This window comes from Mastigoproctus giganteus, chromosome 1 (genome assembly GCF_048544385.1).
Source record: "Mastigoproctus giganteus isolate SK-2022 chromosome 1, ASM4854438v1, whole genome shotgun sequence".
Lineage (NCBI taxonomy): Eukaryota > Metazoa > Arthropoda > Arachnida > Uropygi > Thelyphonidae > Mastigoproctus > Mastigoproctus giganteus.
Genome location: NC_143575.1, coordinates 7,727,437 through 7,745,787, shown reverse-complemented (window position 1 = coordinate 7,745,787; position 18,351 = coordinate 7,727,437). Strand labels below are relative to the sequence as shown.

The 18,351-nt window shown below is 35.8% G+C and overlaps 2 protein-coding genes across 3 annotated transcripts in view; one reads left to right on the top strand and one right to left on the bottom strand.

Annotated features, from left to right (window-relative positions):
- Window positions 1-5,952, top strand: part of LOC150090528 (ras-like protein family member 12) — a 58,225-nt gene extending 52,273 nt beyond the window's left edge. For both annotated transcript variants that reach the window (XM_090378634.1, XM_090378626.1), the window contains one exon: window positions 5,334-5,952. In XM_090378634.1, the coding sequence (XP_090234760.1) occupies window positions 5,334-5,688 (355 nt within the window). In that variant the 3' untranslated portion in view covers window positions 5,689-5,952. The remainder of the gene's footprint in view (window positions 1-5,333) is intronic.
- Window positions 5,953-9,036: 3,084 nt separating this feature from the next.
- Window positions 9,037-18,351, bottom strand: part of Zn72D (Zinc-finger protein 72D) — a 220,494-nt gene continuing 211,179 nt past the window's right edge. Inside the window, exons 21-22 of the mRNA XM_090371344.1 lie at window positions 17,545-17,686; window positions 9,037-9,543 (exon numbers count right to left, since the gene is read on the bottom strand). Coding sequence (XP_090227470.1) covers window positions 9,434-9,543; window positions 17,545-17,686 — 252 coding nt within the window. The 3' untranslated portion in view covers window positions 9,037-9,433. The remainder of the gene's footprint in view (window positions 9,544-17,544; window positions 17,687-18,351) is intronic.

Here is an 18,351-nt window from a genome sequence, read left to right as displayed (position 1 = left end):
TTGTTGGCTGATAATTTATATGCATTTTTCTTCTCTACAAGCCTCATTAATTCATCCAATATCTATTTAGGCCTGAACCTTGAACAGTATTTATTAGCTGGTGTGAAAAGCCTAGTAGCCTCCAAGATTAAGTCCCCGAAGGCTTCCCATGTGGAATTCACCGTTTCTAAACATAATCGGTTGATCCCACCTTTATAAAAACAAAATCCCTTCCCTTTACCATCTTTACATACGTAAATCCCACATCAACACAGTGATCTGTCTCCTAGTGGTTACTTTATCTGCAAATTCCTACTGCATGCATCATCACTGCTGCTGATCAGATCAAGGGTATTACTCCCTCTGGTTGGCCCTCGAAAATGTTGCTGTAGAAAACAATCCTCCAATAAAAAATCCATAAAAGTCTTGCTCGTGTGCAAGTAACCAAGCCACAGGTTCCAGTCAATATCTGGAAAGTTAAAATCCCCATTACAAGACATTCGATTTCTCTGCACAAATGCGTCATCAGGTCTATAACATACTCCTACCCTTTTCCTTTTCCCAGTATTTATGTACCACTCAAAATTTGCACTGTACACCCATGCCAACTGGATGCACTTCCTTAGACAGACAGCATCTTCCTTCCTACCCTGTCCTTCCCAAATTCCAATTCTGCACTGCTTATATCTGTGTGATACAATGTCCCAATATCTGCCTTTAATATCTTGATCACCACCTCAAATTCATCAATTTTATTTATTATACTTCTAGCATTGCTGTAAACGAAAGTATACATGCACTTGCTTCTACTCTTAGTTACCCTAACACAGCCCATGTATTTTTCTTATTCCATGACTACCAGCAGCTCTTGAAATCCCCAATAACTTGCTTTCTGGGCTGCTGCTCATTACAATAGAGGCAGTGCATCTGCATGTGGTCATTGTTAATCTTTTAGTTTGTAAATCCTCCCCAAACCAGCAGTTTTCCCTGTCTTGTCTGGGTAGAATTGCACTTTCAAATTTAACCCTTACTTGCAGCTTTTTTTTTCAGCATTGACCTGAACTCGTTAAGTAAATATGCAGATCTCTTACTCTTAAGGTCATTAATGCCAATGTGTACAATATCACCTTCTTTGACCTTAAAAGATATCTGCTCTACGTCAACTTTTGCTCCTGCCAGACATACCCTGGTCCTTTTCCAACTATTCCTTTTGCATATATTCCCTGTCCGCCTGACAATAGTCACCGACAATAACTGGTTCCTGTGGGACCAGCACATTCTGCCTTGGAAATTGCCGCTGTTACCTGATGCAAACCTCTGGCATTGAGTTGGGCAGCTGAGAGCTTGATGGGACCCTCAATTTCCTTGAGGGCATTTACCCAACACATCAAAACAGAGTTGGCAGCTAATTTCTTCACTCTTTAACAAAAAAACATCTTCCTTGGCTAGACCATGTCCTGTTCTGCAAACATTAGACTGATGTGTGGGAGAAATGCCCCCTTCAGTTCTCCCACAAGCCATAGCACTCTGGGTACACTGCTTTCCTGGGTCATGATTCTGTTTAAGTATAATTTAATTAATAATGAAATTTTATAAGATTAATAAATTTTATTGATACTATACTAGGAAACAGATTTCTAATAGTGTCATGTATTTCGCTATCTATGGCAGCAAGTTACGACAGCAAGTTACGAATGTAAAATCTACGGATACTGAATTTTGATTTTGAAAGTATTGACTTTCAAAAAATCACAACCTAAATTCTAAATTCAAAATAAACCGCGGAGCTTGGCTAGAACTGTAAAGCTATTTATAGAAAATACTTTTGTTTAACAATTAAGGCAATAAAAAGACTAAATTAAATAAAAATGAAAATTTAGCATTTGCCGGAGCTGCAAAAATCACCAACACGGCAGTAACATCGTATCCAATCATCAATTTGTTAGTAATCCACAGATCCTGTAAATTGTCCATCTTTACTAGTCTATTACCATTGTAGTTGTCTGAATAACGAAGGGTATCGCAAGATAAGATTGACAGCCATAGGTGATGATGTAATACTACACTCGCTGTTACTTTCAGCTTTATGAGCACACACTGCAAGAGTTGCAGTCATCTTTGCTTGTATCAGGATGGCAAGTTACATGCAGTTGACACAAGTGCTATTGTTGCTTTACATGAGGAAGGATTCTTCCCACCATATTGCTTAGTGTCTTGTAATCAGTAATTTCTTTCCAAAGTCAAGAATACTGGTTCTGCTGATAGGAAAAAAGGATTGTAATCAGTCTCTATGCCAAAACACGACCACGTTTTGAAGCGCTTATGTCCAGACAACTGTAAAGCTTCTTTGTCTGAGCTGAAAAGAGAATGGGAAGAACTTAAGAGTGGTAGCAAGTGCAGGAAGTCAGAAGCTGACTCTTCAAAAATGGACTTGTAGCCCATCATACTAAGAAGCCCCTCCTCACACAAAAAATGGAAATTAACTTGGTGAGGATTCGTACCCCGGGCTGAGTACATCACCTGCTCCTTAAATGCCAATGGATACCTGGCTATATCGGAAAGCAAATTGCTGAAAACCATTAGAGACCATTTCAACCTGGCAAATAACTCTTTCAGGATCTGCTCGTCATCAGGCAAAATGTGTAATCGCTTTAGCCTCATTTCTGCATTAGAGGTTCGACAGTAATGTGTTTACATTTGTTACAGGTGAAAACAGCCCGACCTGACCTGAATCCTATAGAGAACTGTTGGTATAGTGTGGAATCTGCAGTTGCCAGAAAGAAACCAGAAATTGAGCCTTCAATGCCTGGCTGGTGTGCCACTGCCAGAGGCGGTTCAACTAAATAGTAGTTTGTACCTGGTGAACTTTTCATTTTGTTTTCCATTTAAAATGATAAACTGAAGCAAATTGAAGGCTTCTGATAACATCTCAGGCACAATTGTTTACCAATTGCTCATTTTGGAATATTTTGACAGTACCTGTCAGATAATACTTAGCTTTGCCTTAACTATTTAATAATAAATATATTTTGGTTATATTTCTGTGATGCTAGTCAATGTAACATACCATTGTAAAATTTTCCTAGGTGATCCACTTTCTTTGAACACCAGCGTATATACATCGATGACCCAAAACATTATGATGACCTACCTAATATGTTGGTCCCCACATGCAACCAAAACAGCTCGTACCTGGTGAGGCATGGATGCTACAAGATTTCTAAATGTCTTGTGGTGTCTGGAACCAACACATAACCAGCAGATTCTTTAATTTCTGTAAGGTCCATGGTTGAGACGCTGCAGATCGGAGTTGCTGTTCCAGCCCAGATGCTTGCTGGAATTGATGTCTGGGGAATTTGGAGGCCAGGACAATACCAGGCAAACAATCCAGGTGGCATGGCATGCCACATTATCCTGTTGAAAGACTGCACTGGAAGAGGGGAAGACTGTCGACATGAAAGGGCGTACCTGGTCAGCAGCCACACAGCCCCATTTTCTCAAAGATTTAAATTTGACGTGTTATGTGTACATTACTGCCATCACCAGCGACTGGCACTTCGTGGGTTTCCCTCCCCCAACTACTTTCAGTAGGTACTAACCACTGCTGACCGTAAGTACCCGCATATGCTCTGACCCAGTTTTCTAGCCACTACAATCTGGCCTTTGTCAATTTCGCTAAGTCCACTGCCTTTCCCACCTGAAAAAGAAGAGTAACACTGATTAACAGAACTAGGTATCAGGTGTTTTTTAGTGTCCTGACCCGCACCACAGTTGCTTCGATTTGCTTGCTGGTGAAGTTTTGGTTCATTGTTGTATATAAAAGGTATATTAATGTATTCACAATGGTACCTCTTATATATACATAATGCTAATGATAAAAACATGGCCTTTGTATATACTGCACACACACACACACATATATATATATATATATATATATATATATATATATATATATACACACACACACACGCCATGTTTTTATCACCCTTGATCCAGCCTATGGATCAAGGGATAATGCAAAAATTGAGCTGTTTTATAGAATTGTTAACATTATCAACATCAAACAAGTGTTTATAATTATAGCACTAACACAGAACTAAATCCAAGTTCACAATTGCTTTTTTTTTTTTTTTTTGCCGAAGGTTAACAATGCTTATAACAGTCCAAACTACAAGAGAGATTGAACAAATTCATTAACTTACTTCAGTAAATTGAAGGTTTCCAGAAGACATACAATGAATTGACTGTTTTCTGTTGCAAATTTGTTAGAAAATGAAATTATGGATGTTGGAGTAAATGTGTACATCACAACGTGGCAGAAACAAATTCAGGACCAAAAATTTCTCATGCATCCACCACAAAGGGCCAAGGTACAGCTTTACACTATATTGAACAATGTCTGATGGTTGTTCAACATTCAGCAATGTGTTTATAAAAACATGGAGGTGGAGGGCCTTTGGTAATAAAAAAAAAAAAAGTTCATCAAAATAGGTGAAAATTCCCACCACAATTAGTTTTAAATAAATTCAATGAATTATCCACTTGAAATTATCTACTGATCCTAATTGCGCCAAATACTTTTAATTTTGATCTAACAAGCAAGTCACCATATTGCAATTAAATTAGCATGGGATATTTCATTGAGCATAGGAAAATGTCCGAAATCAGCCTGTGAAACGTTTTAATGCCATTAACTGAAAACATTAGACAAATCCTACTACAACTGTAACAGCCAAAAGATTAAAAGTACAGATACACACTCACACTGCCAATTATACACTTTCAATATACAATCTTTAGCAAAACATGAGAAAAATGGCAGGCTATTGCGCTGGCCTCTTGTAGTCGGTAAAACTGGCTGCCACATACAATTTTAAATTCAAGTAAGAAGACAGAAGGAAATAAACCTCCTAGCATGCAAATCCACCTTTAGTGGCCAAAGGTAGAAAGCCATAGCTGAGTGGTCAGTTAGAGTGACCAGGGTTCAAGCCTGACTGCTGTTTGTTGTATTCTGTCCTGTGAGCTCCTGATTATGTGGTAATCAGTATAAACAGAAAATTTATTGTCCTCTTAAAACCATCAGAAACTAAAAACCCATGAAATCACTAGACCCCAAAAGTCTGACACTGCCATTGTTGGCAGTGGATGCCCGAAGAGCAAACAAATTCAAGAGACTCAACAGACACCTTTCGCTGCTGGACACTTGTAGTTGGGACAGTGGTTCAAAAATGTGGATTGAAATAAACATCACATTAAAGAACCTTGTACCCTCACATGCAGTGATAAATCAGAGTATGACCACAAACAACAAAATATATCTGTTGGTATTCTAATTTTATTCCTCTCCACAGACAGGTCAGCAAGTTAGAAGGTACTTCATGTGCTTCCAAGTATGAAGCAAACTTCTTTGAAACAACGGCTGCTGAAGAATATGAAGAAGTTGAAAAAGTATTCCAAGAGATCGCAAGAATTGTACTCAGAGAGCAAGACAGATATCTTCCACTGAAGCCGCTTTTCATCAGCGAAGACAAAGTGACTGGTACAAACAGATTGAATCAGCAGAGAACTCATAAAATCAACATGGCTCCATCCAGAACTGGAACATTGCCTAGAGAGCGAAAGATGGACGACAAGACGCTGGCCCTGGCTGAGCGCAATCCCAAATTCAGGCTTTTCAATAGAGGCTTCAAAATATTCCAGTCTTAAATTGCTTACAAAAATGTTTTTTTCTGAAGTTACCAATCCCTTCAGATGGGTCCACACAAATGTCAACTGGCACATGCAGTTACCTCATTGACATTACATATCAATCTAAAAGGGAGAGAAAAACCCATTGAGATCATTGGAAAAGATATTTAATTCAGGTTTTCAGCAGGCGAGTTCAAGAGTATTAGTCGACTGCATGTTAATTTGATTTTTTGGAGTAGTTCTGAAATGTCCAAGATGAAGGTGGTGCCTTATAAGTGTACATAATTTTACCATCCATTAATTTATGTAAGATTTTAGATAATAAAACTGTTTTTCTTATCTAACTGCATTTTATTGCTGCTGAATCTTAAAACTTTTTTTTAACAGAAGTTCTTATATCAGGAATATGCTTCCTTACAAACCTTAGTGCCCACTTTATTAGGTACCTACCTAATTAGTGTGTAGGTTCTTTCCTGCATCCACATGAGAACTTGGATTTCTTATGGCAGGGACTCACACTCTACTCCTAAGAGCTCGTTGCACCTCAAGGGAGCTAAATTTGCCATCTGCCTGGACTGTTCTCCTGGGTTTGGTTGTTGGGTGCAATATCCCATTTGAGTATGCTAATCCTCTTTTCATCAACACTGCTGCACTGGGTTGTTCTGTGCATCTTACCATCTCCATTGCCATTTTACAGTGAATTGTCTTACTACAGAATTGGCATTGGTTAGACGTTATTTGATTATTGGACCAATCTTGATACACAAGTTGTGTGTAAATGAGATACCCATACCAGCACCAATGTATCTGCTGACTTGACTTTATATGGTACAAATGTGATGCTCTTACTGGAGTGCTCCATTTCACACACACACACAAAAAAAGTACCTAATAAAGTTGTCACTCAGTGTAACTGAAGCATCCAGACAAGTCCCATTAGGAAGTTTTGAAACTGGAATTGCTTGCCAACCATGAGGCAAAATGATTCCAGGGTCTTAACAATGATCAGCCAAGCACTACTGCCCCCAAAAACCAATGCAATCCCCCCACCACCACCCCTAAGAATATCATTAAAGTGAATATATCTGTGATAGACATCCCAAGTGCAGCTTGAGCTTGCAATTGTTCGTTTATATATACATATATATAGCAGATTTTCATGAATACAGCTCAGGGATGACATCCTATTAAGATAGGATATCATCACTGAACTGCCTTGCTTGTGAATCAGTTACAAAAGAGGGATAATGTGTTGTTCTGTGCACTAAAATTATGGTTTTACAGTTAAAATGTGTTGGTGCAACTTTTTCACTTTATACTGTCATGATCTGATGAAGTGTCACAACTTCAAATATTTAATAAACTCGGTAAATTACAGAATTAGTTCAGTGGTCAAAGCATATTTCTTCACAGCAATTGAAAGTGAATTCTGTTGGCTCCACACACAATTCCCTTCAAACAGAATAAGTTAAATATTATTAATTATTAAACTCTAACTTAAATCAAAAAACAAGTTCAACTTTTTTTTTTTTTTTTTGACCCAAATTAAAAAAAAAAAAAAGAAGTCCAGTAAAGAAATCAATATTTTGAAGATTGATCCTGTCAGTACCACTCTGGGAACCTACACTGAGAGAATTGATGTATGATGGCTCTTCGATAAGTGACAAGGAATACGTGTAACAAGTTGTCTCAAGTCATTTGTGGCAACATTTTGATAACTCTTCATAGCAATGCCGAATGTCAGAGAACATTCAATCAAAAATAGAGAGAAACTCAAGTCAGATCTCTTCTAACTCACTTTTAGAAGTGCATTAGAAAGTGAGGATTTAAATGCTTGCAACTTGATAGTCTGGGTTGGAATTTGGACAGGTGACTGCAAGAGGAGAAAGCTACATGAAACTGCCAAAAAAGGCAAAATCATCCCATTAATGCAATCCAATCTTTTTTTTTAATGCAGGATGGAGTTGACTAGCTCATTATGAAAAAATTGTCCATGAATTTTTGATTTTTGGTCAAAAAAGTTCCCAGGTCAATGTATTGGATAGTGGGGTTCCATCAAATGGCCACTGCAGAACCCATAATTAACACACCAGTGACTGCTTCTGTGAGGATTCTTAAAACATCCTGCAAATTGGGGTACTTCTTGATGTGTATAGTTGTATCTTTTCCTTTCAAGCAGCTTCTGTAGTTAATTATTCTGTAAATAGTGACTTACATATGTTTGTGCACACACAAAAAAAACAGATTTAGTTCCTCATAAACAAGGTAACATTTCATAACTAAGAATTTTCCAACTCTTCCCAAGTGATGCCACCAGCTCATTCAAATGCTACATGGGAAACTTGCTTTGCTACAGTTTGCAAGGGTACCCATCGCCACCTTCACTGCTAACAGCACTTTTAAAAAAAAGTGTTGTGGGTTGGGGGACCTCCTTTTAGCACAGCAAATAATATCCAAAAATACAGAGGTTCTCTCTCTAACAGGTATGTACATACCTGCTTGTATTATTAGTAATGACAACAAAAGTGCAGCCTGGCAACACATTATGTATGAAAAATTGATTGATTGCATTTCTCCATAGTACAATTATTTTCTTTTTCATATTGACTAAATTAAACCATTAATTGTGCATTCACAAACATACCCACAATGAAACTAATATTCTACCTGAAGTGTTAAGATATTCCTAACATTTTAAATGAGAATTGTGAAAATTCAGTACTGTTAATAAGTGACAATCTGTTTAGCATTATATCAAAACAGATGTCTTTTGAGCCCGTGAATTTTGAATTAACTAGATTTCACGGCACTCGGCTATCTGCTGACAGCAGTTTGTGCTTCTAATAATCTACAGGTGCACGTGAAAGCACATCTACATATAAGATACAATTAAGATTTTGTGATGTACAATTTGATTGGCTCCTGAGTAAGTTTACTTTGGCCTTATGTATTTTCATCCAGTTGTTTACACAGATATTAATGTCCTTTACTGTAAAAGCTCCTACAAATGTTTCAATAGAAGTTGCATTTATATGCCGTCTTCTGTACAATGGCAATTCAAATAAGCTGAGACATGAGAAATGGGATGTGTAAATTTAAATCTACACTGAAAGAGGCAATGAACATGCAATTATATGTAAAATAAAAATAGCTATTTGGACGATAATGGCAAATGTTCGAAACATTTCAGCATCACATTAAGACAAAACTTTCACGCACTTTATATATGCAAATCAAATTTAGCAAAAAGCATGTTAAATGCAATATACATACACTTAAGATTCCATATTTTGGAATATAAAAGTATGAAATAAATATTAATAATATCTTAAAGTAATATTGATAAAATTAAATCCAGAGTTATGTAACAGCAAAATAATGGTCTCTTCACTTTAATGACATTCACTCATACAAGTGCTAAAAAAATTCAAGTGTAGATTCACAAGAAGAAAAACTGAACTTAACAGTGCATATAAACCAATGAACTAGGGTGATATTTTTAAATGATAATGAATACCAGGTTGCAAAAATATGCACAATAACAATACAGAATAAGCAAATACACGTGTGGTTTAACAGCATATCATTTAGCAGTATATCAGTTGAAATGCTACTTTACAATTTTTTCCTTTGAAACTGCCAGACTACAGTAAGATGTAAAAGACTGATGTTGAAAAATCTGACAACTGTAAACTGGCTACCTTAAAGCACAAAATGATAATGAATATCACAACAAAATGGGAACATTTAAGATATAGACACATTAAGCTTTCTCTGTCTTGATTCTGTTATTGGCATCTGTTATATCTGTTGCTTCTGAGACTTCCATCTTTCCTTCAGCCTCATCTTTTTTGTCCTTTTTCCCATCTGCTCCTGCAATTATCGAAAGTGAAAAGAATAATTATAAACTAGTTCCCAAAATATATTTGCATCAATGGCACGACTAAAAAGTCAGAGGATTCAACCCCCCCCCCCCATCCTCAAATTCAATTTGCAAAGTTTTGCTAAACTTCATCATCACTTCAATGGTAAAAAAATGAACAGAACTGAAACCTTCGCAATATTTTTGTATTTCATACCTATGTCATACAGAAATGTATCATACAATACAGTTTTGGTGTTACTGTATTGCACATGTTAGCATAATATATTATGATTACTCCTTATTTTCATGTTAATATAGCTCAGGTCAAATGTACTTTCCTGATATAAGGGCAGGATTATTTGCAAGACCATTATTACATAATTATGATTTAAGTATTTATTTAGGGCAGCAGGATCTCAAAGTGCACAATTCTGCTCACATACAACTGATCCCGGATTCGTACTTGTTTGTAACTCATAATTATACCTGTCTGTTTGATGGCAGTGGGTGATGCATAAGAGAGGAAGGGAAAGGTCATAGTGGAAAGGGAAAGAGTGGTCATAGAGTAGAAGGGAAAGGACATAAGTTATCAGCTTAAAGTAGCTGATAAATTCTGGATTAACGAGGAAGAAGTTTTCAGCTTAAACACAGCCTCCCCAAAAGGCACACTCTTTGAGGTTAGCTCTTTATGCATCAGTAACAACAGAAGTTACTGATGCAATAACTTATCAATGCAGATCAGTTAGCAACAATGCTGAAACATTTGGCATTTCGGACAAAGGTGTAGGATGCCACTCAAAATGTGTAATGCCAGAATTTATGAAAATGGCAGTGAATTGCATACACCCCTGCAAACAATTTTTGGACTTGTAAACAAAATAATATCCAATTAAGCTCATTATCACCTTTCACAATTCATTTTTCAACAGGAAAAAACCTCATATGCATATCCCTCTAAGAATTTGTCTAATCCTCCCTGAAATTTATTCAACGTACCCACCTCTACAACATTAGATGAAAGCTTGTTCGAAAAATTAATTGCTTTCTGGAAACAGAATTTTTGCACATCCATCCTTTTTCACAGCTGCCAGCTTAGCTTTAAAAAAAAAAAAAAAAAAAAAAAAAAAAAAAGGCGGAGGGCAGGAATTTCTAAGCAGAAATCAGAGCTGCACCAGAAAGAGAATATATGAACTCAGCTTTTGCTTTTCTAACCTGGCTGAATATTCTCTCACACTTGGCAGTAGCACAGGGAATTGGTAACTGAGAAGTGCTAGTATTGCTTCTCTAACCACTTCTAATTACTTTAACGGTATGCACAAGTTGAACTTGTTTAAATCTATCTTTACTTTTTAGCACTTCTTCCTAGAGTAGTGCTTGTTTATTTTCATTTTGTATGGGGCATGGATAAAATAGACATTATTTAGATATTACTGCTTAATTATCTAGTAGTTTAGTGTTACTAACTGGTTATGCTGATACATTTCCACATCATCCAATTTATCAAAAATAAGCCTCCTTAATAAAATTTTGTATGCTGCAAACCAGACTGTATTTTGTTTCAATAACCTTACATAAGCACAAGCTGTTTATACTTTATGACCACAATGGTATGCAAAAAAAATTCTCTATTGCACCATATTAGAAATTAGTTTATAATAGTTTAAGCCCATCTTAACTCATGTAACTGAGTTGGGTAAGATTAAATTGATCAAAACTTAGAATTTTTATAAATGAGAGATTAGAGAAAAATAAATAGAACCAACTAATGGAAGCAATGGTAAGATCACATTACAAGTAATGAAATAAGGTTTTTATTGAATATATTATCCTGAAAAGTAACTGAAACTAACTTTGTTGGTGGCATTGGCATATAGAAAGAATACAAGAAAGGTCAGTTATACATTGGAAACAAAAATGAATGATAATAGGCCCACAGGCAAACCTAGAGGAAGGCAGATGATGCCATGCAAGATTTTTAGAGTTGCTATTGCTTCCCTCTTTGCTATTTTCTGCAATGTTATATAATTAATTCGATAATTATCTAACATGGCAGAAAATAGCAAAGGGAAGGCTTCAAGGGCTGATTTGCATTTCCACACTGACAACACCTTGTGAAGGAATAGGCTGGTCTGGCCTCAAAAGTTGAGAACAGTTGATATAAGATTGTAAATCAGCCACACATGGCAATCAGTTTTCAAGCATCCAAGAGAAAGAACAGGTTGGTATCATGTTCTTTCTGACTTCGATAATGGTTGAACAACCAGCTAAAAGTAACATGCGGGACAGTTAAATGTGGTTGATGCCAGTGGTGAGTGTTACGTGTCTCATCTCATAACACAGCAGCTACACAACACAGTGGCCTAGCTAGCCACCCAGAACAACACGGAAATTGCAGGTTCAATATCCACATGGACTGTGCTGTGTAGGCTATAGCAGTTGACAGCCATAAGGAATACTCTTGCACACTGCGAGACACAAAAAACTGTGCCCTGCACGGGCACATCACCACAGCACTCCACTGGGATGCAAAAGCGTGTTGCCTATAGCGATGAATTCCATTTCGAATTCTAACATGCTGATGGGCATATCTGCATTTGGAGAAATGCAACATGAGGCCACAACAGACACCTTGTGCAATTTTGGTGTTCAGCAGGGTGATGGTGGAATGGTTTGGGGACTATTTTCATGGTATGTACAAGGACACCATTAATCAACAGCTCAATCCAAATACCTACCTCTCTATTGTTCCCAATCAAGTGCAGCCAAGACGGTGTATCCCGACAACTCCAGCATCTACCAACAAGACAACGTTCCCATAAGGCCTGCCAGGTTGTTCATTGGTTTCAGGAAGAATAGTTAATTTTCCACCCTTTCATGGTAACCAAAGTGACATGATCATAACCTAACTGAGAAAGTTTGGAACCCACTGGAAAAGGACATTCGATGCTATGATCATTCACAAGACAATGTGCAGATTACTAAATGCACTGCAACACCTTATGGAGGCCATGCCAAGGCATGTATGAGGTGCATTATAGACAAAAGGTGACCCTACTAGGTACAAGGTAGGTGTTACTTCTGAAAAGCCAACTTGGCATATACTTGTTGGTTAAAACAGATTTGGATAAAATATAGAAAGTTTTTAATCGCTACTACATTTCGCTAGCGAGCGTGTGTGTGTTTTCATCATTTCTTATGCAATTATTGAGGAACTGTTGGATTAACTGAAGATGTATTTAGAGAATGTTATGAATCGAGAATGGTTACAAAGACGTGGAGGGGTAAAAATTATTTAGCTCTTTCATGAGTATGCTCTGCAAAACATGGGTAGATCTACATTAAAGACCATTTTCAAATACAGGAATACCTCCTCATAGCGCGGTTAATTCATGCAAAAAAAAAAAAAAAAAAAAAAAACGCGCTATGTGAATCAAGGTATTATTGGTATGTAATGCATTCCAACAACTTGATTATATGGGTCAAGTTGCAAAAAAAGAAACTAAAATAATAAAAATGAAAAATACTAGTAAGCACAGTACAAATGATTTTTATTGCAGTATGTACATACCACAAGACGATAACTTAAGTATGTACTGTATTTTTATTTTAAAAAATACCTGACCAGCTTAGTTTGCAGTTTTTTCTTCTTTTTATCTGCATACATCTCTTTATAACATCGAATATTATTTTTCAATGCCTGCCTTACTTTCGTACCTTGTTTGATGTTTGGATCAGGGTGTCATTATCAATTAAAACTTCATCTACTTTAGAAATCAACATTCACAATTCATCAATTGCGAATTATCTCATGGATGTAACATTTTCTTCTTCTTCATATAAGCATTGCTGCTCGATTTCCACAAGTGTTTCATCAACGAAGTCATTGGAATGAGTCAATGCATTGACGCACACTGTTAAATCCAAAATGATCTTTCCCAATATGCACAATGTTTTCAGAAACTGTTTTGATTTCAGATTCGACACTGGTACAATTACCATTGGCACAATTTGGTAAAAGATTTTTCCAAACAGCTCTCATTTTGTTCGCAGTTACTTCAAGCCATGATTCATATATGTTTTCAATGGCATTTCGGATATTGTAACGTTTCCAAAATTCACATAAAGATGTGGAATTTTCTTCCATTATTACATTAATGGTTTGTTCAAAGGTACATCTTAAATAAAAAGACTTAAATGTGGCAGTGACACCCTGATCCATTGGTTGTAACAAAGAAGTTGTATTCAGTGGCAGAAAAATAACTACATTTCTGTTCAGGTCCATAAGATAAGTAGGATGACCTGGCGGATTGTCTAATAGTAGCAGAATTTTAAAGTCCATGTGCAATAGCATTTAACAGGGCAAAAATAATTTACAAACCAATCTTCAAAGAGCTGTTTCGTTACCTTGGCTTTCGTTGACCACCATATAACAGCAAGAGCATTTTTTTTTTAAAAGGTTTTCAGAGCCCTTGGATTTTCTGATTTATATACTACCATACGCTTTAATATAAAGTTACCAGATGCATTTCCACCTAGTAAACGGATTGATCTTCTTTGGCGGCTTTATATCCTGGTTGGGTTGATTCTTTTTCTACCAAAAAAAGCATTATCATCATCTTTCAAAACAATCCAGTTTCATCCACATTGAAAATTTCTTCATCCTTGTAGGCATCATCTTCAATCAGTTTTTTTTTAGATCATCATGACATCTTGCAGCTGCTTCATTGTCAGCACTGGCACTCTCGCCACTAAGTCGAACATTGTGGAGCCCATGTGTTTTTTTTTAAACCTGTAAAACCAACCATGGCTTGCACAAAAACTTTCCTCTTCCTTGCCATTTTGTCTTTTGTTAGTAGTTAGACTGCTTGCTTTAGCTTGAATTGTCATTGGACTTAACAGACATTCCATTTCAGAGCTATGATGTTTAACAATCATTTTTGACATATAAGATGCTGTTGCCATTCCATGTTCTTTTATTTTTTCTTTATTCTTTAGAAGCATTCGTATTGATGATTCGTTCTTATTCTTGTCCCTTGCTATCTTAGAATATGATGCACCATATTTTCTTATTGTTTTATAATTTCTAGTTTATCATCTAGTGTCAACCATTTGCCTTTAGAAGTACACTCAGCATCATTACATTTCTTCTTTCCACCCATATTTGCATATAGAGGTGTTAACGTTTAAAAAAAATAATCTTTAATAAAAATACACAGCGAAAAATATTTGTGCAGCTTATGCAAAGTCAACGACCCCACCGCTCGGAATCTAGAGTGATTACTAATGTATAAATGCTAGTAGTCCGTATATATAATGGGAGTTGTGACAACAGTCAGCGTGGCCTTGCAATACACACCTGTCAAATGTATCGGTGCGTAACGCATTTATTTATTTTTTTTATTTATTTATTATTTATTTATTTTTTTTTTTTTTTTTTTTTCAATTTGTAAAGTATTCCTGCAAGGTATTCCTGTATGTTGATCGAAAATCTGCCCTGAAACGTGTCCAGTACATGTTGCAATCTCTTAGGTTGCAACATGTACTAACAGCAGACAGTTTTAATAAATGGCAACAGGTAAAATAGCTTTTAAACTCAGAGCACATTGCATTTGTTTGATCACTGCTCCGATTTTGACTCACAAAGCCAAAATGTTCAGAACCCGAAGTTTTTTAAATTGAATTATTCGACACAAATAGTTTAAAGGATATTATTGTTTAAACAAATATAAATTGTAGTTTTGGTGCTCATAACTTTATTCTAAAACATGACAATTCCAAAAGAAGAGAAATTGATATTTAAAAGCATATGTAAAATTTTTTTACATTTATAAAACGTAAAATTTTCACAAAGGAACTTTCACTACAGAGCTTACACCTGTAGCATGCAACCTTATTTTGCTCGCGACCCCCTTTATTAAATAAAAATTGACACACCCCTCAATGTGTACTTCAAGGGAGGATCACCAGATTTTTAGAGAAGAAAAATGGCATTTTATAAATTATGTAGTAGAAAACTTTGAGTAGGAAATTGTGTCCCTAAGAAATGAATAAAAAAAAAATTGCTTCCTTTTTAATTTTCACATTAAAATAACTATTTAATATTTTGATTGAATATAGCAATAAACAGAATTCTTATTCTTCAATTAAGATTACAAAACAATTAAAAATGAACAATTAATGAGAAGGATGCGGCCGGATAACCGATAATATTTGGATGCAATACTTGAAATTGATACGCTGTTTTGTTTTTATAGCTGTTAATTTTGAGAAACAAACCTCACGTAAATACGTAGACATGAAAGTTAGCAATGCTTGCATCGCCTTTTTCAATAATTCTGGATACTCGTCTCAAAGAGAAAGCCAAACAAGAGAAAGTAGTCTTGAAACAAGCATGTAAAGCCTTGCCAGACAAGTCAATAATATCTTCCTTTTGCTCAATGGTAATTTTGGGACATGAAGAAATTTAAAAAGCAAAGTGATCATTAATCCAATACAACTTTTTTTTTACTGGGGATACATTAAATCATTTGGGAAAAATTCTTAATTAGAATTGTTAGGCGGGTGGCAATGATATCCCTAAATTGTAAAATGTCAATATTATTGCTATTAACAAAATCAGAAAAGCATGGGAACATTTCAATATTATTATGCTCAAATTTAGTTTTCCAAGGATTTATATTTGAAAGCTTCTATTTTATCACTGAGTATTAACATATTTGTTCCCTGTTCTTGAAGGCTCTAGTCATTTTTTATTTGTAAACAATTGAGCAAGGTTCTGATCTGTATCTGAGAAAAACAATAAAACTTCATGATGTTTGAGTTCAAAAAAGACGTCGTAACACCTTACCATGGGACAACCACCTCATTTTCGTATATAAAAGAAGCATTTCATAAGCGGATCTCATTTCATTAAAAATGTATAGTGAAAAGTCTGCTATTTAAGCTTCTACTTTCAATAAAGTTGATCACACTTACTGCATCTTTCAAAAATTAGTGCAAATCAGTGTGCATTTCCTTCGCTACTAATGCTTCCCTATGTATAATGCAATGATAATCACAACACAATTGTACCACGTTAGATTATTTGTTTGAAAGAAACTATTTATAACACTCCCATCTTTCTACTTTTAATAAAGCTTTGCAAAACAGAAAATCCTCCAAAATATCCACTCGTAGCAGTATCCAACGTACAATAAGTTGCGCAATGTTTGATTGCGCAACATATATCAAACATTGATGTGTGTTTGGATTTGTCTACCTGTATTGCAAAAATTGGACATTCATTCGATTTAATAAATTGAATTTTATGTTGTCCATGATAATTGTAATACACTGCGAGACTGTGGTGTCCCTGGATAGAGGAATGGTATTCAAATCATTGCTGTACTTTTCATCATGCAGGGAGAATTCACTGAATTATGAAGCAGAATAAAGCTTGTGCATAACGCTTGCTATATGTGTTTACTGCTACCGTACATTTGAACCTCTGGCCTTTAGGCAATACAGTACAGGCAAATTTAAGAATTTGTGCTGCTGTAAGAAGCAGGAATTAAGAGCTAAAGGGATTAACCGAATAGTACTTCTCAGCATTTGAGTAATACTCGGCATCATTAATACATACTGAGAAGTTGCACTAGTCAGTTGTTTTCTTTGTGTTCATAGCCACTGAGCACATTAAGGCATATCCCCGATGCGGTCGACAGTATGGTTCATTCGTATCTCAGCCTTAGTTCGAGTAGCAAGGGTTCTACACCTACAGTATTGAAAACGGAATTTTAACAATGGATTTTTAGCTTTTATGTACACAAAAAATAAATGTATATAAAAATTTCCCTGACCCCTCTGGCGGTCACACCCCACAGGCCTACATCACTGAAAAATGACTAAAAAGAGAGAGCCATACATCTTTGGAGAACTCATCAATGAAAGGGTTAAACAGAAACAAAATAAAAAAATTTAAATATTATAAATTGATAATAATAGGTACTACTTGCTAACAAAACCATTACCTTCAGAATCGTTTCCTTCTCCAGTGCTATTGTCTCGGCGACGTTTTCGGGGGAACTGTCCTCTTACGAATTTTGGTGGTGGAAGAGGATCCATGCCTAGCACTCTGTGAATTTGGCGGAATGCAATAAGTCTCAAAGCATGCTAAAATAAACAAACAAACAAACAAATTTAATGAACTATTTCTAACTGGAGTAGTTCTTTAAATATGAAAACTTCTAATCTATATCACTATATTTATGGGGACTAGTGCATTAATATGTTAAAGTCAATGAGTCCCCGCCCCTTCTAGTTGGAGACAAAACTGCAAAATGGAGAAAAAATACCACAAATTCCAATGATAAGCATAGTCGAAATAATGGCATTTTTGTTATAAATTGTGTGCAAATTAGGCAATAACAAATTTGATGGGATGGGGGACTGACTGACATCAGAGGGATTCAATCTGATGTTATTAAACTAAAAATGCTGTTACCACTTGGCCACTACTGTTGATTTTGTAGTAATCAACTGATTTGTATAGAACTGATTATTAATCATCCAATTATGACCATCACTAATAAATGCGACTTTCAGGAAATATGAAATTCACATAGAATTACATCAATGCAACAACTTTCCCATTGAGGATAAACAGCAGAGTGGGTAAGATTTAAATATAGAAATTGTAAAATCTTAAACTAAATTTTAATACTTAAGTCCAATTTTAACATCAAACTCAAAAATTGCAAATAACAAAATGTACAAGCGACAAATAGCCTAAACCTAAACATCCTGTATATTAACATATGTGATTGGTAACAAGAAAA